Raw genomic sequence first — 26208 nt, 5'->3', positions numbered from 1 at the left:
ACTGTATTAGTGAATTTGTTCCTAATTAGGATTCAATCTTTACTACAGTCCAGTGAAGAAAAATACAGATTCTTATGCTCTGCAGTTCTCTCTTTCACTCCATCAGTAAAAGCTGTTAGCATGAATGAACATGGTCTGTGTCTGTACAATGTCTTGGCCCATGGATTCCCCTTTTTATTGCTTCCTTTATATCATCATGATGCATTCTTTATTCTCTTTCTCTTTTTTGAGATAACAGTGCCACCCTTTCAAATTATTCTTACTGGTAGAAAGAAACCTAGTTTCATCTGCAGAATCAGAATCTGATGTCAGTGAGTAGAAATAGGTTGATTTAATTAAGAAGATAACTAAAGCTTTATTTCATTACCTGAAATGTGGGTGTACTTTTTTAAAAAAATCATACTACAGTTGTAATGCTTTAAAGATTCAATCTTTTAGATGTCAGGACTCTGTTCTGCCTATTAACTCCATTTATTCTAATTGGAATCTTATCATCTGCAACTAGATAATCTGAATATAAAGGTGTTTTGTCCTTGCTAAGCTTCTGGAAGTCCTGAATATTTTCTGCCTCAGTAGAAGTAAAATCTTTGCTACATACCACAATCACTTTTATTATTTCATATTTTTTAAACAAAACAAAACAAAACAAAACAAAACAAAACAAAAGCAAACAAACAAACAAAAAAAAAAAACCCCAAACCTAAATTCTCTGTCTTATACTTCTTGCTTATTTAATGCTACCATGACTACCTGTGTGTGGTACATTACATTTTTCTGGTTCTGGGATTTATATTTTTGTATCTCAGAGGTGCTGGAAGTTTTGAATTCTTTATGTACCTGTGCATAAGGCAGCCCTGACAATGCAATCTCATGAATAAGCTGAGCAATTTTAATGCTTAATTTGCTTCATTACCTTTCTGCTGTGACTGTTTGTGTATATGGATTCAACATATGGGGTTTTTAAATAAAAACTTTTCTGCTTTGAAATGAATGCGTATTTGTGTAGCATATAATTGTTTCTGCTAGTCACTGAGACACCATACTGGTGTTTATTTTTGTTCACTGGAAAAAATGCTCAATACAAATTCTGATAGTCCTCTGTTGGAAAAAGTCGTGTTTTCTGTAATGCATTAAACCCAGCTAATTAAATTAGAACTGCATCATCTGTGTGCTCTGTAACCAGTGAACATATGGGTCTCACCACATCTTGAAATGCAGAACCAGAAACTGAATGATGATATCTGAGAAGAGCTGTGCATGCTTAGATGGATGAGATTGTGTTGGTTAACATGTAAAGAAAAGCTTAGTTGATGGAGAGTTTGTGGGCAGTTTTATATCAATAGATATTTTTTGTTTTCATTATTCTTAGTTTCTTAACAGTTCTGGATACCAGAATATCCATATCATATCACAGATTGCTGAGATCTAGAAACAAGCAGGGCTAGAGAATTCCTAGTGTGTAATTTAGGTGACTCTGTAAATGGAAAGCAAGGTGTGTATAGAGAAATAGTACCTTCAGAAAGTCTGACTGAATTTGACACCAGCTGTGTATCCCTTCATTAACCTGCTGTATTACTGACTTGTACAGAATGGAAACTGGAACAACCAAACTAAACACTAATGAAACAGAAGAAACCTGGGAGATCAATAGAAAATATAAAAAGTGTGGGGATGGAGACTTCTGCAGCCTGATACTTTGCTGTCTTCTTCCCTCAAAGTATGGTGATTTTGACATGGGTAATCCTGTGAAAGCTGAAGCCTAAAATTTTTCTCAAAATTGATCAAAAAACTTTGTCTTTCAGCACCAAAGATGATATGGCTCAACTGCTAAGACTGGTTCCTCTGCTGGTTTGCTGTCACTTCATGTAACTTCTTCTCACCCTTATCCATATCCATCTTCTGTAAGAGGTTTTATAAACTCTATTCCTGTGTGAACTACAACTCTTACGCAGGGGAATATTTAATCTTTCAATTAACGTGTATATCTATTTTGGATTTCTTAAAAAAAAAAACCAAAACAAACAAAAACCTTCTTTCTTCTTGAAGTTTGGGTTCTCAGTCAAGTGGTTTCAATCACTTCTTAGTCACATATGAGTAATGTTTGAATGCGAGCAAGGTCTAAGACCCACGTAGTGCTGGCTGTACTCATCAGTGTCTGTGAGAGCATCCCTTAGTGGTCATGAATGGTTTGACATGTTCAGAATTGCCATGGAGACTTAGTCTTATATAACCTGTTACACCTGGCTCTTGAGAACATGTAATTTCTGCAATATCTTACAACAGATGTAATCTAAAGAATAACTCCCCAATATGTTGCTAATAGGGAATTTTGAGTGTTCTGTTTTGTTGTTGGCTGTTGTCTTTTTTTTTTTTTTTAAATGAATGTTCCAGTGTCCATGTCCATGAAAAGAGTGTTTGAATTTTAGAACATCTACATTGGTACTTGAAAGTAAGTGTTTTATTTATCCTACTGTAGAGAGAACCTATTAGCCAACAAGATTAGCCAAAAAGATTCCGCTCTGCAGTACTGAAGCAGAATAATCATAAAAAGTAGCACACGTTTTGCAAGGAGGGTTGCATATGAGAAATGTAACCCTTGTTCCAGAACATAGAATGTAAATGGATGAGAAATAAATAGTAAAGAGAAAAACGGTGCCACATAAAGATAAGAGCTCATTTCCTGAGTTAACACAGCAGTTACATCAGTAGCCAAGCTGGAAATTGGGCAGACTCCTATTTTCTGTGATCTCCTTTAAGATAACCTGTGGAGTATGTGAATAGGTTACAACTACATTCAAAGCAATTGTGATTATATTCTTCTGTTTAAAAAAATGTATTATTTCTACTTCTGCAGTACCTCTGAATGCATGGGACCATGTTCCAAGGACTTAATGGCTTTGGTTTTGCAGTATCATCATGTTGTTTTTTACACTTCTTTACCTGGGTGAGGACAAAATATTTGATCTTAAAAATACTTTAGAAGGTATCAAGAGCAAAAAAACTACCTGCTGTAAGCATGGGGATGAGGAGGTCCATCAGTGGACCCATTTTTTTTGGTAGTGGTTTTATCAGTGCAAAAAGGCCACTATTGTGACTGTTAGGCTAACAATGTAATTCAGCCCTTGGATTTTACTAACTCAGAGGAAAGAAAAAAACAAAGTGCAGTGGTCACCAGGTTACCTGGATATATTACAAATATTTGATAGCAGGTGTAAAATAGAATATAATAGTGCATATATGCATACAACAGCACTTGCATAAAAATGCATATAAAAGAGACAGGTGATGAAAATCTGAACACTTAACAAATTTGGTGGTATTTTGCAGAGCTGCTTTTGTTTTAACTGAATAGATGTTAGGAATAGTCCAAATAACTATGATCCTTGCTTATAAATTAGGGCTGAGGTTTTTATCTCCTGACATTTTCCTTTGTGCTTTTGGTTAAGAAGGTAGTTGGTGTGTGTCACAGTCACAGTCCACAGATATTAAATAGCAGTATTTAGTATGTAGTACTAAATGTTGTACCAATAAAGTATTAGCTGGTAGTAATTTAGATGTACAGAATTATATCTCTAGAATATAAATCTTATTTATAGAATCAGAGAATAGTTTGGTTGGAAGAGACCTTAAAGATCATCTAGTTCCAACTCCCCTGTCATGGCAGGGACATCTCCCACTAGACAAGGTTGCTCAAAGCCACATCAAACCTGGCCTTGAACATGACCACAGATGAGGCATTCCACAATTTCCCGGGACGGCAATGTGTTCCAGGCTTCAGTACCTTCACAGTGAAGAATTTCTTCCTAACATCTAAGTTAAACCTGCTCTCTTTCCATCTGTACCCACTACTCCTTATCCTGTCACTACAGTTCTTGGTCAAGAGTCCCTCTCCAGCTTCCCTGCAGGCCCCTGCGGTACTGCAAGGTTGCCATGAGGTCTCCATGCAACCTTCCCTTCTCCAGGCTGAACAGCCCCAACTCTCTCAGCCGGGCTTCGTAGGGGATGTGCTTCAGTCCCTTCATTGACTTCATGTCTGTTCTCTGGACTTTCTCCAACAGTTCCATGTCCTCCTTATGTTGGGGACACCAGAACTGGACACAGCAGGTGGGGTCTCACCAGAGCAGAGCAGAGCAGAGCAGAGGGGCAGAATTCCCTCCCTCGCCCTGCTGCCCACGCTGCTTTGGGTGCAGCCCAGGACATGTTTGGCTTTCTGGGCTGTGAGCACACACTGCTGGCCCATGTTGAGTTTTCCATCAACCATCACCCCCAAGCCTTTCCCCACAGGGCTGCTCTCAATCACTTCTCCGCCCACCCTGTCTGGGATTGCCATCACCCAGGTGTAGGACCTTGCACTTGTACTTTGTTGAGCTTCTTGATGTTCACACAGTCCCACTTTTCAAGCCTGTCCACGGTCTGTCTGGCTGACATCCCTTCCCTCCAGCATGGCACCTGCCCCACACAGCCTGGCATCATCAGGGAGCTTGCTGAGGGAGCTCTTGATGCCACTGTCCCTGTCACTGACAAAGGTGTTGAACTGTATCGGCCCCAGTACCGACCCCGAGGGACACCACTGGTCACCATGTGGACCAGGAGCTGTTTACCACAACTCCTTCCACACAGCTGTCCAGCCAATTGTTGATCCTCCAAGTGGTCCAACCATCAAATCTGTGTCTCTGCAATTTAGAGGGAAGGATACCATGTGAAACAGTGTCCAAAGCTTTGCGTAAGTACAGGTGGGCAATGTTAATTGCTCTGCTCTTATACTCCAGTGCTGTAGCTCCGTCACAGAAGGTCACCAGGCATGACTTCCCCTCCGTAAAGCCATGCTGGCTCTTTCCAATCACCTCTTTGTGTTCCATGTAACTTAGCACGGTTTCCAGGAGAATCTGCTTCATAATCTTTCCTGGTATAGAGGTACGAATGTCTGTTCTATACATACCATCCACCTGCCTCTTTAAAAATGTGGCTTATAGTTCCCTTTTTCCAGTCATCAGGAGCTTCACATGACTGCCATGATTTTTCAAGTATGATGGATAGGGGCTTAGCGATTTCATCTACCACTTCCCTCAGAACTCACAGGATTGAATTTAATGTTAAATTTTCCATATCCCCTAATTATCATCTACAGTATGTTACATCTAGCCCAAAAGAAATGTCTTTAATTCCTACCAGGAAGATGCAACCTACCTACCTGTGTATAAAGAGTTCTCTCTTTTCAAACTGAACTGCCTGATGCCTCAGAACTTACAGAACTTAAGTAAATACAGTTCTTTTGACTGAACCTAGTCAAAACATTTCTTATGCCTTTAAAAAATTAAGCGCAAGTCCATAGTATTTTTAATAATGTTAATTTGAAACTTTAAAATAATTTGCAATAGTTATATTTCTGTAGACATATTAGGATTGCTTTATTTTACAAACACAGATTATATTTTTCACATGTTTTGCAGCACTTTCTTGTGTTAGAAAGATGTGCTTTTTACCTTGGTATGCAGGTCCATTTCATGGGTCTGAACCCCAAGTGTCTACACTTGCAACTTATATTTGCTTTCCCAGAAATGAAAATATCAGCTCTAGGTCTCAGTATTAAAATATGAGTTATGACTATAAAGCTTACCTATATAATTTTCACTAACAGCCCAGAAAATTACACAATTATTTGTTCAATGCTATCTGAAAACATTTTAAATAATATATATGATGGCATTCATGGTAAACTTTAAATGCATACACCAGAGGTCTCTTGTGCTTAACATCTCTTCTCACCAACCATGTTCTTTTGAATGGTTGAACTGCATTTTAATTTGAATCAAAGCCAGCCGAGATGACCTCCATAGGATAGCAGCAGAAGGGGGCACTTGATCTGTCTTTCTAGTGCTTCTCTGTGCATCCTGCCAGCTGCACTGGAAAAATTCCACTATTTACATCTTTGCATCTAAGGACCACTTCAAAATAATGGGTACAAAATATTTCATTTCTGCTGCCACAAGTACTACAGTTATAAGAAAGGGATTGAGGATTATAAGGACTAGATGTGAGGGCTCTTCAAAGTGGATCAGTAATGTGGGTGGCAAAGAAATGGTTTAGTACTTGAGGCATTGTGTAATTTACCTGAGCAGAACGTCTGATATATTGGGGGGTCGGAGGGGAGAAGAGAGAGGGAGGAAAGAGAAGGGAGGGAGAGAGAGAGAGGGAGAGGGGGAGAGAGGGAAACAGAGAGGAAGGAAAAAAAGTATTCATGTCTTGTAAACTCCAGAAGACATTGTGAAAGGAAGGTCCAGCAAATATAGAAAGCTATTTTGTTCCTCTTCTCTTGAGGTTTGCATCAGATTTTCCTTATATTGTCAAAATCACTATAGAAATAATTATTGTAAAATATACATTTAAAAGAAATATTCCGTATCTTTTTTAATAAGATGCTAAGTCAGCTGCCAATGCTTTGTAGGAAAGCCAAAAAGCAAAACCAAGCTTCAAAGGCTAAGCATCAACAAGTCATTTAATGGAGTGATTTGTTTTGACTTTATCTTTGGTTGGAAATTTGTGGCAGTTATACTGAATTTAGACTGCAGTTTGTTACCTTTCATGACTGAGGCAGGCAGTTCTTCCCCACCCTGCTCACCCCACTGTGTCTTGCAAATCTGTTTGGAAATCCACAACGTATCTTATTACTGCAGTTTACTTCTGTAAGGCGATTATTGACTGAGGAGAACAGACCTCTTCAGAATTTCACCTTCAGCCTTTCATTAATACTTCTGTAAGTCATGCCTCTCTTTTGCATTAAAAATAGCAAAACTAGCTACATCCAAGGGGAACTTGTGTCCCAGATGCAGAAGCATCTGAACTGAATACACAGAAGAGGGACTGAACCACAAGCAGTAAAAACACGGTATTGTGGTGCTGAGTACAACACCATGTACCTTCTGGGATGGCCAAATTCTCTTTTAATAGTTCAGTAGTGCTGGGAATGTAAGTGCATTACAGGCATAACAGGCCCAGCTGCTTTGCAGATTGTGCAAAAGAAAGAAAACTTTCTGTTTTCTTGTGTTATTAGCTAGCTGATCTGCAACCAGAAACAGAACTGGAGCAGCAGCTACTTCTGCCAAAAACATGAGCTAATGGTCTTATAAGGACAAAAATTTAATAGTCTTTGCTTGAAAAAACATCCACAGTATTGTATTTTGGCACATTGAAATAATTATCTTCTTCAAAAGTGCTGGAAATACCTGAGCTAGCGATTTCCTGGTTTTTTTTGTTTTTGTTTTTGGGGTTTTTTTTGAGGTGGGTGGAGGATGTATCTCATTGCAATCATTAGCTGTGAACTCTGCTCCTTCACCTTTGCTCCTCATGCATCCTTAATTTATGATATTTGTTAATTTCTTTTTGGATTGGAAGGCAGATAGACGGCTTTCTTTGAACTCTAAAATAAGTGACTTTGATTAAATTCAGCTTTAACTGTAAAATAAGTGACATCTATATTATATAAACATGTAACATTACACTGTTTGTTTTGAATTTTGTTAAACAGCTGTCTTGACAATGATCCTATTATGTTAATATGAATATATAATTATTGTTAAATCATTTAATTATATTATTTATTAAAAATACTTAGCTACAGTTTGCTTTTATTCACTGTCTGAAGTACGTTAGTCCACTAATCACTTGAAGGGCTCAGATTTAGATGTCTAAGAAACAGACAAAAGTTTTATATACAGAACCAAAAATGAGACAGAACTCTATTTATGTATATATTTCTCATGTGCCCATGAAGCATTTTACTGAAAGGAATCTGAAAAAATTGTATTCTTAAATATTAAGATAAAACATTATTTTATTTAAATTCTTTAAGTATGTTATGATGAAGTGCGAGCAGAGGCCATTTAACTTGGAGCTACGGATAATTAAAAGGCATTTTAAACCTTTATGGTTCATAGCAATTACTTTCTCTCTTAACAGAGTTTGCTGATTCATTACTTTTATTTATTAGTGGTGTAAGCTCACCATGGGCTATCTCCTGTGATGCATTCTGCCCAGTACATTGAGATGGAAAAGGTCAAATTGAGTTCCAAGGAGCCTTCAGTAGGGTCACTATTGCAAAATATTCTGCGCTCTCTCATTCTTGGAACAACGTCTATAGTCCTCCTACTTCCAGGTGTTAGGTGCAGCTCACCAGGAGGGCAAGGGGATGATGGGAGTTTGTGCATTTAAGACCTCCCAGCTGAAAAAACTGCAAACTTTCTAATAATAATCATCATTATCTATAACATTATTTTTATCCAGGCAGATAGTTCAACCTATTGCATAAACAGAACCTCTTTCAAAGACAGGACTTATCAGCAGAAAGAGTATTGTAGGTATGTCTGAAAAAAAAAAGCCTATTGCAGGCTTTCAATTTTTTGAATGTAAAAAGCAGAGAATGCTGTCACTTCATCTAAAGTTTGCTTTAAATATGGTATTTTCTCAATATTTAAACTAAAATAAAACTTAATGAAATGCAATTTAGGGTCATGTTTTGAAGCCAAAATGACTGGTTAAAAGTGTCTACTAAGTTAAATCCTGTAGTTCTGTTCAGCTATGTTGAAACTGTATTTTAATAAGTGTCCAACAGGAATTAGTGTTCCCAGATTAATATAAGTTTGTTGCACATTTCATTTGGGCTTAAATGTGACTTTGGAGCTCTAACCTAAATTACAGCTGAAATACTAAAATACAGAGGCCATCTAGATATTAGTATTTTACTAATAAAATCCTTTAAATCAAAAAATCCAAAAGCCTAACATACGGTCTCAAAAAGGATATATTGGCTGTTCTTGGAGAATGTCGTTTTAGTTTTAGTACAAAAGGATGTCAGACATTTTTTTCTGGAGTCTCTTTTACAGGGTCAGAGGAAAAGGAAGGATGCTGATTAATAGTCTGCGTAGTGAGACAGTTTATTTAAAATCAGAGAAATACACCCAGTGCTTAAGACTACAGTTAACAAAAGAATTGCAATAGAATTGTTTATCAGTTTCTCAGCAAATTCTTTTGGGTATGCTAAATATTTAAAATTATTTTTCAGAGCTATAATATTACAAGGGCTTTTTTTTTTTCTTACTATACCTGTTAGTAATGTATTTGAAAACTGTACCTAGGAAAGTATTTATGCAAATATGTGATTTTTTCTAATCCTACAAAGGAACTTCTGATCTCCGCAGTCTCCATGGTAAGCATTAATTATTTGGGGATGTACATACTTTTAGGAACTTCTACATTCTGTTCACCTTAATAGTTAAGAGCTTGGACAATTATTTAGCATTCATTTAAATTAATATGGTTTCTAATTAGGCAAATCACTGTATTTGTAGTCATCATGAATGAGTGTTTATATCAAAGATTGTTATGTAGGGACTAAAATCTCTGAGATTTTATGGTATTGCATTTACAGCTGGTTTACAACATTTACTCAGAAAACAGTAGAAATAATGAGAATGCGTAGATTAAGCATTCCTTGGTTTTTGTCGGCATGCAGCCATTTTCAATTTTGTTGCATGTTCTGAGAAAGAAAAGCAGAAGTAAGCTGGAGGGAATATTACTGAAACATGTAAACAAGGATTTTATATTGATTCTCCAGAGTTTTCTACAGGGAAGAAATTTTACTGTTATTTATATGTGTATTTAAGCACTGAACTCTGATTAGCAATTTGTCTTTTAAATTTCCTTCTTTTGTGCCAATGGATTTAAAAGAATTGTATGCAGAATTACTTATCAAATGCATATTTGACATGCCCAGCTTCATCCTTTTTTTTTCTTATTAATAGCATGAAGATAAAATAGTCTGCAGTCTTTGCTTCCAAAATTTATAATTTCTCAGATTTAGGCAAAACTGTACAAAATTCAAATAATGAAGAACTTGGATATTCTTCTTAATAGTCGTACAGGCTGCATCTACAGTGTCAAACCTAAATTTGAAGATTAGGAAAAAGAAAGGAATATAATTGACATCAGTCTAATAGTAAAGGAAAAATTGCTGATTTTCCATTAAGTTCCAGTTTTCTTTCTGAGTTGTGAAATCAAATTTTCCTTGTATTTTATTATGCAGTCTTCAGTAATTTCTTTAATACTTAAAAGCCCCTTTTTTTTCTAGTGGTGAGAATTTTTTCAGTGTTCAGGACAAGCTGTACCAGATTCACTTGCTGCTCTCGGAATCTGTTTTTGAAATGGGTTCCAGGGTAGCACTGCGTTAAATTGGTTAGCTGGTTAACACTGCTGCCCATAGTGGCATGCATTGTACTTGCTATTTCAAGTCCACGGACTGATTTGCTGTACTTGCGCAGCGTTGAGCCTGAGTTGCAGTTCGTCTTTCAGCCTGGGTAACAAGCTACGTGTGAAATCATTTCATTTTGCCTGAGTTAAGATGTGTGTCATCATTCTGTGTCTTTAGATATGACAAATCAGATTTAATCTCCTTTCTTTTTAGTGAAATAATTTATTTTCCTACATTGCCAAATATGAGATGATGTATTTCACATCACTCATTTCCAGTATCTCACTGCAAGTGTAAAATTCTGTTGCCATTAATAAGGAATGCTGACTTGTTTCAATGAATATTTTAGAACAGTTATTTTTTGTTACTAATATTATTTGAACTTGTTTTTCTCAGAAGGATTTTTTTACTTGTTTGTTACTTTATTTTCTCAGGGCTTCTGTTAGTTTATCATAATTTTATCAGGATTCTTCTGTGTGTGACAAGAACTGTAATTGTACTATACATCATCATGCTATGAATACGTGCTACATATCTGCCTTCATGTGTCTCTCTGATCTTCCAAACAGCATCCCTATCAGACTTCATCCAAAAGGGTTCACAGGGGAATTGCCATGGCTATGTTGAGTTCTTAAAGGGGAACATGGGGAGCAGCTTGCTGTAATTTCTTTTTTTTTTTTTTTAATCCCTTCATGGAAGAAAAAGTCTTTTTTAAAAAAAGATTTTGAATGTGGGCTTCCCAGTTTGCTTTCCCTGAACTGCTAATTGAGAATGATGATGCTGAGCTTTCATGGCCTTGTTAGATTCTCAAGAGCCCAACACAGTCTTAAATTTTCATTTACATGTTTATTTCCAGCCTAACTTGGTGCTCAGTCTGCTTCAAAATGTAAGGCAACAGTTGAGTAATGTCTGTCATTGAAAATTAGGCATTTTTAATTTCATTTATGTACAGAGACTAAGATGGAATGTACTGCATACCAGCTCTGGGGTTCCCAGCACAGAAGGGATGTTGACCTGCTGGAGCAAGTCTAGAGGAAGGCCACTGAGATGATCAGAGGGACAGAGCACCTCTCCTGTGAGCAAAGGTTGAGAGAATTGGAATTGTTCAGCCTCGAGAAGAGAATGCTCAGGGGTGACTTCATTGCAGCCTTCCAGTACCTGAAGAGAGATGGAGAGAGACTTTTTGCAAAGGCATGTAGTGACAGAACAAGAGGAATGTCTTCAAACTGAAAGAGCGTAGGTTTAGATTAGATCTCAGGAAGAAATTCATTACTGTGAGGGTGGTGAGGCACTGTAACAGGCTGCCCAGGGAAGCTGGGGGTGTCTACTTCCTGGAAGTGTTCAAGGCCAGGTTGGATGTGGCTTTCAGCAGACAGATCTAGTGGAAGGCATTTCTGCTCATGGCATGGGGGTTGGAATTAGATGATCTTTGAGACCCTGTCCAACCTGGGCCATTCTGGGACTCTGTGTTAGTTTCAAGCATAATACTAGTTTGTTGAAGTTCCTAATGTATTCTTTAGCCAAAACTTTGTGGTGGCAGCAACATCTTCATGTGTGTAACTTTGCTTAGGATGGAGTTGATCTCTTAGATGCCCTAACATTGACAGGCTTGGCACCAGCCTTGCCCTTTGCTGCTGCTGCAGGGTGAGTGACTGAGCTGCTGAGATACTACTCTAAGAGCAAGCTGAACTAATCTGCAGGGAAGTTCGTATTTACTCAAATATTGAATTAAACTCCAGTGCTTTGTTACAGTATTTTAGCACAAGCAATTTTATTTATTAATACACCTTTATTTATGAAGATACTGATGGGTACATTGTAAAAACAAACAGAAAAACCTACCCACAACCCAATTGCAAGGCTTCCATAGCTGCAGTTTTCACAAAGCAGCTGCAGTTTGAGTATAATGCAAGTTCATTTAGCACTTTTTCTATAAAAGCATCTGTTTTTCATCTCAAGCAGAAAGAGGTGTAGGTGAAAAATCCCTGTAACGAAGGTGGAAAACTGCAGGATATTGCAGATGCCAAAAGCTTATGCAGGTTCAAGCAGATACAGTCATGTTCACGGTATATAAGTATGTCAAGATCTGCTTAATACAAAGTCTGCCAAAAAGTTACTGAGTTAGAAATTGTTTGAGAGTGGGATGAGGTTCTACACAAATATTTCTGTGTGACTTTTCTTGTGTTCTTGCCTGAGCACCTGCTTTTTGTAATTTTTCACAATACTGTACTAAGTAGACCACTTGTCTCTCCTACTATAGCTTTTCTTTTGCTTTCTTTTGGCAATTTTTTAGCTTACACAACTTTACAGACTTGTTTCTAGTCTAATTTTGGTTCTGTTTCTTCTTGACTTGGAAGCTGTATTCTCTGGGGATTGGGGACAGGGAAGGGGACAGGTGGCACTGTAGAGAAGTTTTCTGTGGCAAAATACAAAAGATACAGCCATGGATTGACTGAAGCTGGAATATAAGCACCTGAGAAAAGTTTCTTATTCTGTTTTGCAGCTTAAACTGTAAAGGGAGATGTTGTCTCTCTCACTGTGAACAGGGACCTCTGTTTCATTTGGTTTTAGCTCTGGGGTAATTCGGGATTTACAGGCACTTGGTAAGGAAGAAGCTTCATTTGTGTCCTTAGATATGACAGAACTAATCACAGAATATTCTGCATTGGAAGGGACCCACAAGGATCGTCAAAGCCAACTCTTAAGTGGATGGCTCATGCAGGGATCAAACCGTGGCATTATTAACAGCATGATCTGACCAGCTGAGCTAATCTCATGTTCCCTGTATATACTGAACACTCATTTTTGGCAACAAAGGACTAATAACTGTACAGGAAATAATAAGCTAAAGTGAGGTGAATGTAAATAGTTTGACAACTTGTCTAGAAGATTCCAATACTAATTATAACTAGTGAACAATTTCTTGTAGGATTAGAGATGCAATTATGAGATATTAGAGCTACTGATATAGCATATTTCCCAGTTCTTTACTTAGAGGCAAGAGCAGCCTCTTTATGGTAGAGCTGATTGCTCTTTTATTCTTAATTACATATTTATTCCCGTGGCTCATCAGGTAGTTAATTTTTGCACATAAAGTGCAGTATTTGTCTATGTCAAACTTTCCAAGTTTTTGGAATTGCTTTAGAAATAAAGAAATTGTGACATTCCATTTATTTTTTCACCTAATTTTGTTCATTTCACCACTAATTTCTTTAGTTCAAAGTAAGAACTAGTCTCACGACATGATTTGATTTTGGTTGATTTAAAATCAAATTCAGCATCTAGCCATAACTATCCAGCAAACTGTTAAATTTCATAGCTGCACACTGCTATGGTGTAGTACTAAAGAGCAGTATATGAATTGTACCTACTCCACCTCAGAAGTAATATCACCTAAGTTCCATGTCGGGGTCATTTCCCCCCTGCCATGTGGTCCTGGGAGAGGGGCCCTGGGGGGAGACACGGGGTTTCCCTGCCCCTGGTCAGCCTCGTTCCCCATTGGTTGTTTTGTGTTCCCTGCGCGGGCAAGGACCCTCGGGTCCCGGGATTGCCTCGGTTCCTTGGCAAAATACGCGTGTTGCAGTATCCACACTGTAACAGTTCCATTCTGTTCATGCAGCTTTTTTGAGAGCTACTAGCCTGTAGAGAAGCAAGTAATTTAAAAAAAACCCATATATATATAATTTATAAATTCGTGTGAAACTTTGAAAAACATAAAAAACTGTGCAAGTGCCTTTAAGTGGATGATAATTTCCTTCCTGAAAAGCAATTTGCTTCTTTATTTAAGGGTTGCAAAAAAAGCTCAAGAATTATCTGTGGTGGATTGAGGGCAGCCAAGGGATTATATATTCACTAAACATTGGTACCTTCTTGGCTTTAAAGAGGAAGAAAAACAAACCTGGTGAAACATTTATTGTAAGGAGACAGCAGAACTCTCCATAGATGTACTTTAGGATGTGTATAAGACAATCACACAAAGAAAGAGTGAAAGAAAGTGTGATTAATTGTAGAGATGCTTTTCAGAGAAGTTTAGGGATACAAGTAAGAAGTACACGTACATGTTAATTTCTATGTCATATTTTAGTCTTATGATTACAAAGTTAGATTCTTGGAATGAGATCCTGGCATCCAGTGAGAAATATGGAGTTTTCATTATTGGTATAATCAAGTTGGGACATTTGCCCACAAAAGGCCTTCAACAGAGGAGGTAAAAACTAGACAAAACTTACAAGTACAGCTCAAACAATGGAAATATTAGGTCAGCATAGGCTGCTTTTGATAATTGCAAGACTTTTTCTTGGACTAGATTCTGAAGTTCCTTTAAACAGGCACTGCAGTTTGGCCTCAGTGGAAAAGCAGTACTTTATGCTAGCTCTGTATTTTTGAGCAATTTTATATAAGAGTTTGGTAACATTGAGGATCGGGTTAACTGTAAGATATCTTTGCATTGCAAATTGTTTGCAACTTCTGTGGGTTTTTTGGGGTTTTCTGGTTTTTTTTCCTGGGTTTTAATTGAGATTGAATAGTATTTTTGTCCTTTTTGCCTGAACTTGATAGTACTGATAAATTCTCCATACTATTAGTTGCAGCACAGAATTTCTGAGTCCAAATGCATGTTGATAAGGGTGTAATCTTGGATTTTGGTAGAGAAATACAGCTCTATCCCCACTGGGCACCTAATATTGTTTCCAGTACCAACCCAGACAGGGGATAAGAATAAACTGATGTCCTGGTTTATTCAGGGGTGTCACACTGGATTCTACAGCGCTTGAAGCCTCAGGATATTGCTAGCAGGGTAGAAGTAGGCATCTCTGCAGAGCTCAAATCCAGTTAATGGCTAAGGAGCTCCTCAGGCTATAAAATTATGTATCCCCAATCTTTGTATATGTGAATCAAGTCCTGTTTTATTCCAGAACTGAAAAAATGGACACATTGCTGCACAACTAGAGCAGTTTTCTTTTTTTTTTTTTTTTTAAATTAATATTCTCTCTCATACAGAAGATGCATTGTGAAACAGGGGCTGTTTTTTTTCTCAACATGCTTTTCTTCTTTTTAACTACAACAGTTTCACTGGGTTAGTCACGGGTTCTCATGTTGCTTTTTCATCTTATTTGAATTTTACCTTCTGGGACGAAAAAGCAAAAGAAAAGAACACTACACAGAATCACAACTTGTGGTGGAAATGAATCTGGACAGATAAACTGTGTTGTCGTGTCAGAGCCATTTCACGCTGGATTTATGTTTTACAAATGCAAAAGTGACAAAAAAAATTTTGATGTCTACTACACATTTGCCCAGAAGGCATGAGATAAACTCTGTAGTCATTAACTTGAAGGGCAGTTCATAACAGACTTTCCTGTTACTCCTGAGAAAATTTTTGCTCTTCAATGCATAATTATTCTATTTCTTTGCCTGCCAAGGAATTTCTTTGGTTTATGCTGCATCAATCCATTCTATAACTGTTACAGTATAATAAAAGATGATAGGATGCAGTAGTATTTAGATACATACAGGCAGACCCTAATATATACACAAATCCATACTAAGCTTGCAGAGGGCTTAAATTTCAGGCTTACTGTCCAGAACTTGACTGTCTTTTTCTTGTTTCTATTTCCTTCTGAGAAGTTCGCTCTGCCTTAGTTTGCTTATGTAATGAAAGGTGAAAACGAGAGTTCTTTCACCTGTAAACTGTCATTCTTGCAATGAATTTTGGTACAGATGGGGTTTGCCTACCCTTACTCTGAAATTTTCAAGAGTTCTTATATGCTGTACCCTGGAGGGGATGTGTGGGATCTGACAGTTACCGCAGTTCAACTGTACATTTCAACTTCTAGAATAGTATTTTAAATCCTTATTATTTGGGGGATTTGATGTTTGTCTTTTAGGAGAATGGTTTTTTCTTCTTTTTTTGGAGAAAAATCAAAATAGAAATTTAAATGCAATATGATGCTGGGCTTTGAACACTGAATAAATGAGTCAGTTTTTTGGCCTTTTGGAGAAAAAGTAAAGTTTTTTCAGAGATTCTTGAAAGCCCTCTGAATGATGCTTATTTGCATGTTTGCTGGTTTTAGGAGAAGGAAAGCATTAAAGTGAATTGCTGCATATGAATTTTTATGAATTTTGTATTATGCAACTCAGCTTACTGTATGAGCAGTGAAAGCTGGAGTGCTTTTTCATTTTATAGTAGTTTTGCTTTTATTATTTGTCTTTTACTACTGGACACATAAGTGAGTGACTGGTTTGACTAAATAGTCACTGCCTTCGATAGTGACTCACTTTTTTTGCAGTTAATATATGGCTCATATGCCTAAAAATAGTCTTAGTTTGAAATCAGTAGTATCAGCACCAAATTATTGAAAGCAAGAAGTAGAAATTAAAGTTTCTGTGGCACAATGGCAACATCTAGTTTAATTTCAGATGTACTGGGGTGTCCCCTCCACGACATCACGGGTCTCCCATAAGGGCTCCAAGCAGTAGCACAGGTTTTTTATTCATGCACCAAAGTTAGTTGAGCAACATTTCATCTACTGATTACTTTATGTACATCCTGCGAGGCTGTAAAGGACAGAGATCAGTTTGTAAATGTGTGCTAGTGCTACTTCCCGTAGTATCTGTTGTAGTTATGTGTAGCTTATAACTAATGTTCAGCTGGGTACTGAGTTAAATGCAGTTTTCAGGAAGGGCTTTTAATTGTCTTATGAAAAACTTTCTCTACCAAGTAAAGGCATTATTGGTTTCATGTCCTTTAAAAAATCAGTAGAAAAAGTAGTCTTAAAGACTAGAAAAGCTCTAACAATGTAGAATCTAAAAACAGAATTCTGGGAGGTAGAGGAAAACTTCAAAGAAAGTGCATGAGTTCTTAAATACTTGTAACTGAAAACCAAGCAACTTTTCCTCTTCCAGCAAATGCTGTTTCAGTATTGTTTTGGAGGATTTCAGATCTTATGGAAAATATTCATAAGGGGATATAATGCAAGAGAGAATTTGTTTCTCAGAGTCTCTTTTAAATGTTAAAAAATGTTAAAAAATTGTCAGAAAAGTGTGTATCAAACTTTGATTCTAGGTATATAAAATCACCTATACAGAAAATGCGTATTTAAATCTAGAGTGTTTGAAAGGCCAGAGCTAAAAGATACTGTGCAGAAGTTTTGGGTTCAGAAGCTGTCATGTAGAAGCTAAAGTTGAACAGTTTTGTCTCCTCCTGAAATGGAAGGCAAAGTGTAATATTGAAGAATTACACTTCAGTTAAAATGATATTACCGAGTAAACCCTGGAGGGGAAGAAAGGGAATTTCATTCTAGACTGTTTCAAGTTATATTTCTCTTGTATTCAGGTGATGAGCTAGCAAACTAGCCATTCCTATCATAATTATTGTTGTCATTTTTATTCTGATTATTTTGTTACGTTGACAAGAAAAAGGAAATAATGGTCAAAAAAATTAGATGCTTCAGTTCTGGAGAGGACAAACTGATAGTGGAGAATGGTTTTGTTTTTCTGTGCCTTCTCTGAGGTATGCATTTCTCACTGTTCTCACTCTGGCTGTTGTGCAGGTGGTTGACCAGATTGACACGCTGACTTGTGATCTGCAGCTGGAGGATGAGATGACAGACAGTTCCAAAACAGACACACTGAACAGCAGCTCCAGCAGCACAACAGCCTCCAGCTTGGAGAAGGTCAAGGTGCGGGGCAACGCGCCCCTCATCAAGCCGCCTGCGCACCCCTCCGCCATCCTCACCGTGCTGCGGAAGCCAAACCCGCCCCCTCCTCCGCCTCGACTGACGCCTGTCAAATGTGATGAGCCTCCGAGGCTGCCTCCTTTGGCCAACCCCGTCAAGACTAATGGCACCCTGCTGCGGAACGGGGGCCTGCCTGCTGGGCCCGGCCGCATCCCAAATGGAGATATGTGCTGTATACCGAACAGTAATTTGGAGAAAGTCGTGATGCAGCCTCTGATGCACAGACCTGAGAAAGAGCGGTGTCCCCAGCCGGGAGCAAGGGAGCGGGTACGGTTCAGTGAAAAAGTGCAGTACCACGGCTACTGCCCCGACTGTGACGTTCGGTATAACATTAAAAACAGGGAGGTGCACTTGCACAGTGAGTCCCCCCGGGTTGCAGGAAAGCTGCCACACCAGTGCCCTCCTCTGCCACCTCCACCACCTCCGTTGCCTCCATTTCTTCTGGAAAATGGAGGGTTGGGGATAAGTCCCAGTAATAGCTTTCCTCCTCCGAGACCTGCAACTGTGCCTCCACAAACCGCGCCAAAACCCCAGAAGACCATCTTGAGGAAATCAACCACTACAACAGTGTGAAGTATGCCCCTTGTAATAACTCTTTGTTTTTTCCTATATATAAACATAAATAGGTAATGAGCACTTTCTACTTGAGCAATAAAAAGACCCAATGTATTACACCCTGTGTCCAGTGAAGTGGCATAAAAATCACATGGTAAGTACAAAGAGGAATACTTGTTGATCTTATTTGTACTCACCAAAAAAACCATTATGGCAAAGGGTGCTGAAAAAATACTCACTCTTTAGCACATAGGTTGTAAACATCTGTAGCAGTTTCTTTTTTGTAGCATGGTTTAAAAGACAATGAAAAGAAAGCTCAATGTGAAAATAATGCATAGTGATTTGTGATAGATTTCAGTCTATCTGACGAAAGAGAATAACCATTTCTCCTGGCTTTTGGGACTTTTCAAATGTCTTTTGATGAAGCGGAGTACCAGATTAAAGCCTTTGACTGAATTCTAGCAAATGCTTTTTTCTCTTCATGAGTGCTTGAGCAAACTCATTATGTGTGGGGTGGTGCAGAAGGAGGTAATCACTGGCCTTTCAGCAGCTTGGTCTTTGGTGGGGAAGTAAAGAAATAATTGAAATGTATGTTGGCGTGGCTCTGGAAAACTGAGTTGCATTTTGTTTCTCACTTGCTCAGTGCATCACTACCAAGGTAAAGTACAGAGTTTTAAGATGAGCAGGAATGGTCCCATTAAGTTCCCCCCCCCCCGCCCCATTTCTCTGTCTGCAAAAGGGTGGTAATATTTTATCTCACTGCGTAATGTAAGTAGACGGAAAAAACAAAGCCCTGTCCTGTGTTTTACACAAAGCTTTTGTCTGGTGCAAATCTTCTTTTTGAAGGCAAAGAAAATGTATCTTAAGGCCTCCAGGGACATCCACTTAATTCATGTAAAGAGCTTTGAAGTTGAAAAGCTCTGTGCAATTATGGAGCATTAACATGCAAAACAAGATATTTTACATGTTATCACATTTTGATGGTGAACCCAATTAATATTCTTACTAGTTGAAAAAAAGTTCTCAGTATTTTTAATTATTTTATGAAAGAACATCCTTTTATTCTCACAAAGAGAATTGCAGGGACTTAGAGTTTAGAAAACATCCAATCAGTGAAGAAAATCTGATAATAAATCTGTTATTTACAATACTTGTGCCAAATTAATCTCAACGGCCAACAGCAAATATTATATTTAAAAAGTATGCTTATTTCAGCTGAAATATAAAAGGTACTTTATGGCAAAACAGACAAAGCCAGACAAAACAGATTTTAAATTTTAATTTCTATTTACATCTAGTAATAGATGTTAAACAGATACATATGTTTCCCTGTATACATATTAGAGTATTTAAACTGAAATAATAAGAATAATCATAACAGAAGTCCCATCAGATGATTACTGTTTGCAAACCTTTGCAGTAAGCAAAGATTTTGTTTTGTGCAAATACACATTTAAGGTCTAAAGCTTCATGAAGTATTCCCTGCATAAAAAGCAAAGAAAGGAAAGCATCCTAAATTCTTAATCATGCTTTCTCCTCATGCTTCCCATGTGTTTTTCATGATGCACTTTACATTTGGTATTGTTTGACTGTACTTAATCCCACGAGAGGTGTTGCCAAGCGCAGTAAGTCCAGGCACTCACAGCAGGAGGCAGTAACTCCTGCACCTGTGTGAGATCTTTGCTGCCCAAATGAGGCTTTTGGCAGGAGGATTCTGCTCATATGCTGGGACTACACAGCACCTCCCTTGCTCATGCATTGAAAATTACATTTAAAATCACTGGAACAATGTGTGGATGTATCCACATTGCATAGCTGCGGGTTTTTCTTTTAAAAAAAACTCCTGCTGTCCTTACTTTATCACTACTATAGAGATCATACACCTGTTATAAACTAGTTCAGTATTTTTTTCATTCTTGGACAAGCTACTGTGTACGAGAAATAATGCAAATCAAATATTGCATATAAAATAGTAAAGAAAATAACACTGAGTCATTTTAGGGGGTTATGGTCTGGTGCATATGTGTTACCTCACTTGGTTTAATTTTTCTGTATGATCTCACCTCTGATAGCAGAGCACAGCATTTCTCCTCTGGGCTTGTCAGAGTCTAATGAACATGTTAGCACCTCCAAACTGGATGCTGTACTCAGTGGATGTGCACTGATATACATGTAAATTCGAGTTTTGTTACAGTTCTCAGCTCTGGAAAGCTTAAGCAGCATCCAAGTTTCAGCAGTTAGTGTTCAGTTTTGGTACCCAACATCTTGAATCTTGTACTTTGTCTTGTCCTTCAGAAGTGTTTTCTCTTTCCCCACGCCTCCTGAATATCTTCATATGATATGGCTGTGCTGTGAAAAGATGCATCTTTTCAAAAGCAATGCTGTCTTTCAGAAATGCAGTTTCAAAATGTGATGGAAAAACATTGTTTTTCTGCAAAGTTTGATGACCCAGGCTTTCTTTAATACGGCATGTTCCAGAGTCTCTGTTAAATCATAGTACAAACATTGTATCAGTTATGTTTTAATGAGAACGTCTCTGGCCTGTGTCCTCTTGTAAGGTATTTTTATCAGTGTAATAGTTTCACGTTAATAACATGTCAGAATAAAATTAAGGTTAAAACAGGTAAAATTGCAAAACATGGGAAACAATTAACTTTCAATTTCACAGATCTGTATGGAAACTGCTAATAGAAATGGCATAACAACAAATGCAATATTGAATTCAGCCAGCAGTATTTTCTACATTTATATTAGGAATGTAAACTCTATGAAGCACTTTTGAACACCTACAAAACAGTATGCTTCACAGTTTACTGAGGAAAACCCCATAAACTAACCAGAACTGGACGGGAGTTGTCTGCCTTTGTAAATGTAAATGTAATACTCTCTGAGATTACATTTAGTGTTTTGCAAAGATGTTAATACCTGAAGAAAATGAAAGTCCAGTAACAGTACTCAGAGTTTTAATTAGTGTTTGCCATCACTTCAGTCTGCTGTCCGGCTTTGATTCCTGTAAGGTATTTTAATATCTGTACTATCCAGATCTAGACTTCTCAAGTGCAAATAGGAGAAGGTGGTTTCTATCAACTTAACGAAGGGGACAAGCTTAAGAAAATTAAAATAAGCAATGAAATGACTTAATTTATAATAATGGCATTCATTAAAAAGGCTAACACATGAATGCATTGTAAGAAAGGAAAACTAGGAGAGTAAAATTCAATAACAATCCTTTTGAAGGACATGGGGTAGGAATCTTCAAAAAGATCATGGATTTTTCTACCACCCAATAAAAGTCACAGTTCTTCCTTCTCTCTTGTCTTCTCAAATTGTTACACCTTTCATCACATCATCTATTTTTCTCAAAAACAAGAAAAAATTCCAAATTCTCATCAATGTCTGTAATATTAAATCAATATTTTATTTAAAATGTGACACGAAATAAGTACACTAGAGCTCTTGTAGCTCTTAGCTTTCTTCAGATAACTTGCTTATTGGTTTTGAATCAGAGCGCAATATGAATTTTTTAATTACCAGGGAGATTTGTGTATGTATGTTTGCTCATATCTCTTTCTTTCCATGTTCTATTTATGGCTTTCCTTTCAGTGATGCCACGAACAGTAATTTTACATGTGGATATAAAATCATACTATGGTTGCTGTGGCACTTGTCTAATGTAGTCTTAAAGGAGGCATGAATATTGGGCACATATTTTTGCAGAGGCAGCATTTCTCATACTCTGCTTTTATATATGCTGTGAGCCATGCTTTTTTAGAGGCTCTATGTGTGTGTAGAAGCAAAATACCTTTCCACTGCTCAAACCAGTAATAAGATTGAAAGCATAATGCTGACAGGTACAGAAAGGTCTTGCAAACGAAGTATGCACAAAGGCACATGAATAAATGTCTATGGCAAACCTTGCTAAGCACAATCTCTAGAGTACTCAATCTGAAAAAATACATGGCACCTGTTATATAAACACATTGTATTTTGTAGGGAAGTTTGTGATATATCTCATGAAATATTTACATGCTGCAGCCCAAAATTTCTGTATCTGTATTAGCACAGACCGCAGCTGAAGCAGCAGCAGTGCTGGTGTTGCTGGCTCAGTGTCCTACAGAGCAGTGCATGCAAACTGCAATACAGCCCCATCTTTGGTACCAGTTACATGTTCATGGTTTTTAGTCAGAAAAAAGTAGCAGGGATTTTATCTCAGTTGCTTGTTCTATGGTGGTGAATAGTCCAACAGAGCAAATTTCTCCATCAGTTATAATTTTGGGAAGTTGTCTGTAGTAATCCATCTTGGGATAGCTTTGGGGACCATGAGCAAGCTAACTTTCATTTCTGATCTTAAATGATTTGACATGTCTCTAACTCATACTGGTCAAAGAGCTCTCTTGTTAGCTGAGACTGGAGCTGCTGGGATAAATGGACCTGACCATGCTGCAGGAGAGAGGCCTGTGCTCGAATCAAGCTGTGCAAATCTCTCCTGTTCTCTGTACTCTCACATTTTTTCATGTATGGCAATGTTTCTGCTACATGATGGGAGAGTTTTGTTAAGAAATCACACCTGCACTGTGTTCATCAACTGGGTTGCATTGTTTCAATGGTGAAGCAGGTGGTACCATGTCTGTATTTAGGTTGCCTAGTCTTTTGTAATGCTAAGTCTTTAGAAATTTTGAAGGAAGAGTTTCCTATTTTGAGGCAATCATTCTCCTCTCAGGTTATAAAAATAAGATGAGAATCCCTCATGGAGGTATGATGAAGATGGGCTAGAACTTTTCACACTGTAGAGGACTGGGTTTGTTATTGCAGGACTATGTATCTTTTGTCACGTGAAAATGGTGTTTATAGATAGGTGAGAAAAAAGTAGAACATTAATTGCACCTGATATCCAGCCAACAGCAGTGCTTCAAGGAATGAATAAAACCAGAATTGTTCTGCTGCCTTGCTTGGGAAAGATAAATAGCAAAGGTCCAGGAATTGCTGTATCTTCTCCTCAAGAGAAGAGGTTTTTTCTTTAATTCCTGAAATATTGGATACGTATACTAGGATTCTTTAAGGAACTTAGCACAATCTACCTCATTGTTGTTTGTAAATTATATTCATGAAAAGAAATTATGTTTTTGTAAGAATTTTCTGATATCAGATCTGCCCCTGGATGTTGTTTGTCCGATCTTTTGACTAACTTCTTATGCAATCTTGCAAGCAATAGTGGGAAAAAATTACATAAGAAGGGAAAATAATAGGCAAATTATGAAAAGAACTTTAAACAGATGTGTTTAAGGGTATCCCTCAGTGGTGCTTACATGATGATAACAACATCAATTTGAGAGCTTGTTTTCCTTTACATAGGGTTCTTAGCATTACTTTAAACTTAACCTCAAGTCATATTAAGAGGCAAGAAAAAAGCCAGTCAGTGACAGAAATTCTCCTAGAAGCGATTATTTCCTTTCCAGTTCAACATTGATTTTCCTAAGTAAAAGTTACTAGTATGCGTTGGTCTTCTTCTTGGATGTGAAAACCAGAACATTATGATAGTGTTTCTTTGTATGAATCTCTAACGCCTACAGAATATTTTGGTTTTCCTTTTTTGCAAATACAGTGATGATTGTATACTGGAGCTAAAAATTACATTGTCTATATCCTTGTACCCCTTCAAATTGAGTTTAAAGTTCTCTCAGCAAGTCCTGGTAACTCCTGAGCTAAGATCCTTTCTCCCTGTTTGTTGCCAGTAGGCTTGGTGTTGTGAAAACTGACCTGTGATCAAAAACCCCAAAATCCTGCTGGTCACACCAGTCTCTAAGCCAGGTATTATTCTGCATGATTTTCCTGTTTCTTACCCCATCATTCCCTGCAACTGGTACGACAAAGTACAGCTTGTACTCCAGATCTCTTGACCAGTTGTCCCAAGGCCCTGAGGTCCTTCTTCACTCTGCAGCCTTCTTGATGGGATTTCATTGCTGCCTATCTGAAAAGCCAACAGAGGCTGATAATCAGTGGGCCATACCAGGCTGGCATGTTTCTTGGTGCTGTGTTTTATGTGGACCTCAGGGAGGCAACACCTCCATGTGGGTTGGGTCTGGTCAGCATACTGGGCCCTCCATTCCTCTCAAAAGGGAGTTACCAGTGACTACTACCCTTCTTTTTTGTTTAATTGAGGAAGTCATGGTGTAGGGGTAGGCTGCCCTGCCATAGGCAGCCCCTCCATCCCAGAAGAATCTTCATTCTCACTTCCCTAGGTTCCAGGGCCTCATACCAGTTGTATAAGGACACCTGTGAAGGTGAGGCATGTTGGGAGGGGATTCAGTACCAACAGGTCAGGAGAAGAATGAAGTCAGCACCTTGAATTTTAGGAAAGCAAAATTTCAGCTCTTTGAGAAGTTAGTCAATGGGCAACTAAAAACCGGGAAACTGGGACAAGGGAGCAGAACAGGACTGGCAGATACATCCATGGAGCATAGGAGCTCTCCATCCCCATGTTTAAGAAATCAGGAAAGCAGAGCAAGAGGTGGGCATGAATGAATCAAAACCTGCTGGTTAAACAAAAGGGAAAGAAGGAAATGCACAGATAATGGAAGCAGGGACAGGTATCCTGGGAAGATTTTAGGGAGATGTTACCTGGTTGTTTAGGGATGAGGCCCGGAAGACCAAGGTGCAGGGGGAGCTGAACTTGGCAAAGGATGCAAAGAGTAAGAAGGGCTTCAGCAGGTTTATCAGACAAAAAAGGAAGGCCAAAGAAAGTGTACAGCCCCTGATGAACACAGACTGGCAAACTGATAACAGCACACAAGGAGAAGGCTGAGATACTAAACTTTTTCGCTTCAATCAATGGTTACCTCTCTTCCCACACCTCTCAAGTGGATGGATAGCAGGCTGGGGACTGGGGAAGCAAAGTCACTCTCACTCTAAATGAGGATCAGGTCCATGACCACCTGAGGAACCTGAATGTACATAAGTCTGTGGGACCCTATGAAATGCATCCCAGAGTCCTGAGGGAATTGTCTGATGTAGTTGTCAAGCCACTCTCCTTGATACTCAAAAAGTCATGGCAGTCAGGGGAAGTCCCACGTGACAAGAAAAAGGGAAACATTGAACCAAGCCATCTTGAAAAAGGATGGAAAGGAGAAGCCCGGGAGCTACCAACCTGCCATGCTCACCTCTGTGCCTGGGAAGGTCATGGGACAGATCCTCCTAGAATCTGTGCTAAGGCACATGGGGGCCAGGGAGGTGACTCTAGATGACCAGTATGGCTGACCAACCTAGTGATCTTCTCCAATGCAGAGAGTACACCAGTGGGCAGGGGAAGGGCTGCAGACATTATCTATCTGACTGCTGTAGGGCATTTGACACAGTTGTCTCCAACATCCAACATTCTTTCTAAATTGGAGAAATATGGATAGACAATTCAGTGGAGTAGGAGTTATTTAGATGGTCACATCCAAATAAGAGGGAAGTGATCAATGGCTTGATGGACAGATGAAGACCAGTGGCAAGTGGTGCCCTCAAGGGTCTGTACAGGCATCAATGTCATTTAACATCTTCATTAATGACACAGATGAAGGGGTTGAATGCACCCTCAGCAGGTTTGCAGATGACACCAAGCTGAGTGGTGCAGTGACACTCCTGAAGGACAGGATGCCATCCAGAGGGGTGCACAAGTTTCAGAAGTGGGTG

At 38.3% G+C, this 26208-nt stretch overlaps 1 protein-coding gene across 2 annotated transcripts in view; it reads left to right on the top strand.

The window, feature by feature from the left end:
• Positions 1-26208, top strand: part of PRR16 (proline rich 16) — a 142524-nt gene that overhangs the window by 76439 nt on the left and 39877 nt on the right. Inside the window, exon 2 of one of the 2 annotated variants that reach the window (XR_011147672.1) lies at positions 17794-18688. Coding sequence is in view for 1 of the 2 variants with exons in the window: in XM_069001251.1 (XP_068857352.1) it covers positions 17794-18552 (759 nt within the window). In the remaining variant the exon portion in view is untranslated. The remainder of the gene's footprint in view (positions 1-17793; positions 18689-26208) is intronic. The other variant, XM_069001251.1, reaches the window with a different exon arrangement.

Source organism: Aphelocoma coerulescens (genome assembly GCF_041296385.1).
Source record: "Aphelocoma coerulescens isolate FSJ_1873_10779 chromosome Z unlocalized genomic scaffold, UR_Acoe_1.0 ChrZ, whole genome shotgun sequence".
NCBI classification, from domain to species: Eukaryota; Metazoa; Chordata; class Aves; order Passeriformes; family Corvidae; genus Aphelocoma; species Aphelocoma coerulescens.
This window is presented reverse-complemented; position numbering and strand designations above follow the sequence as displayed.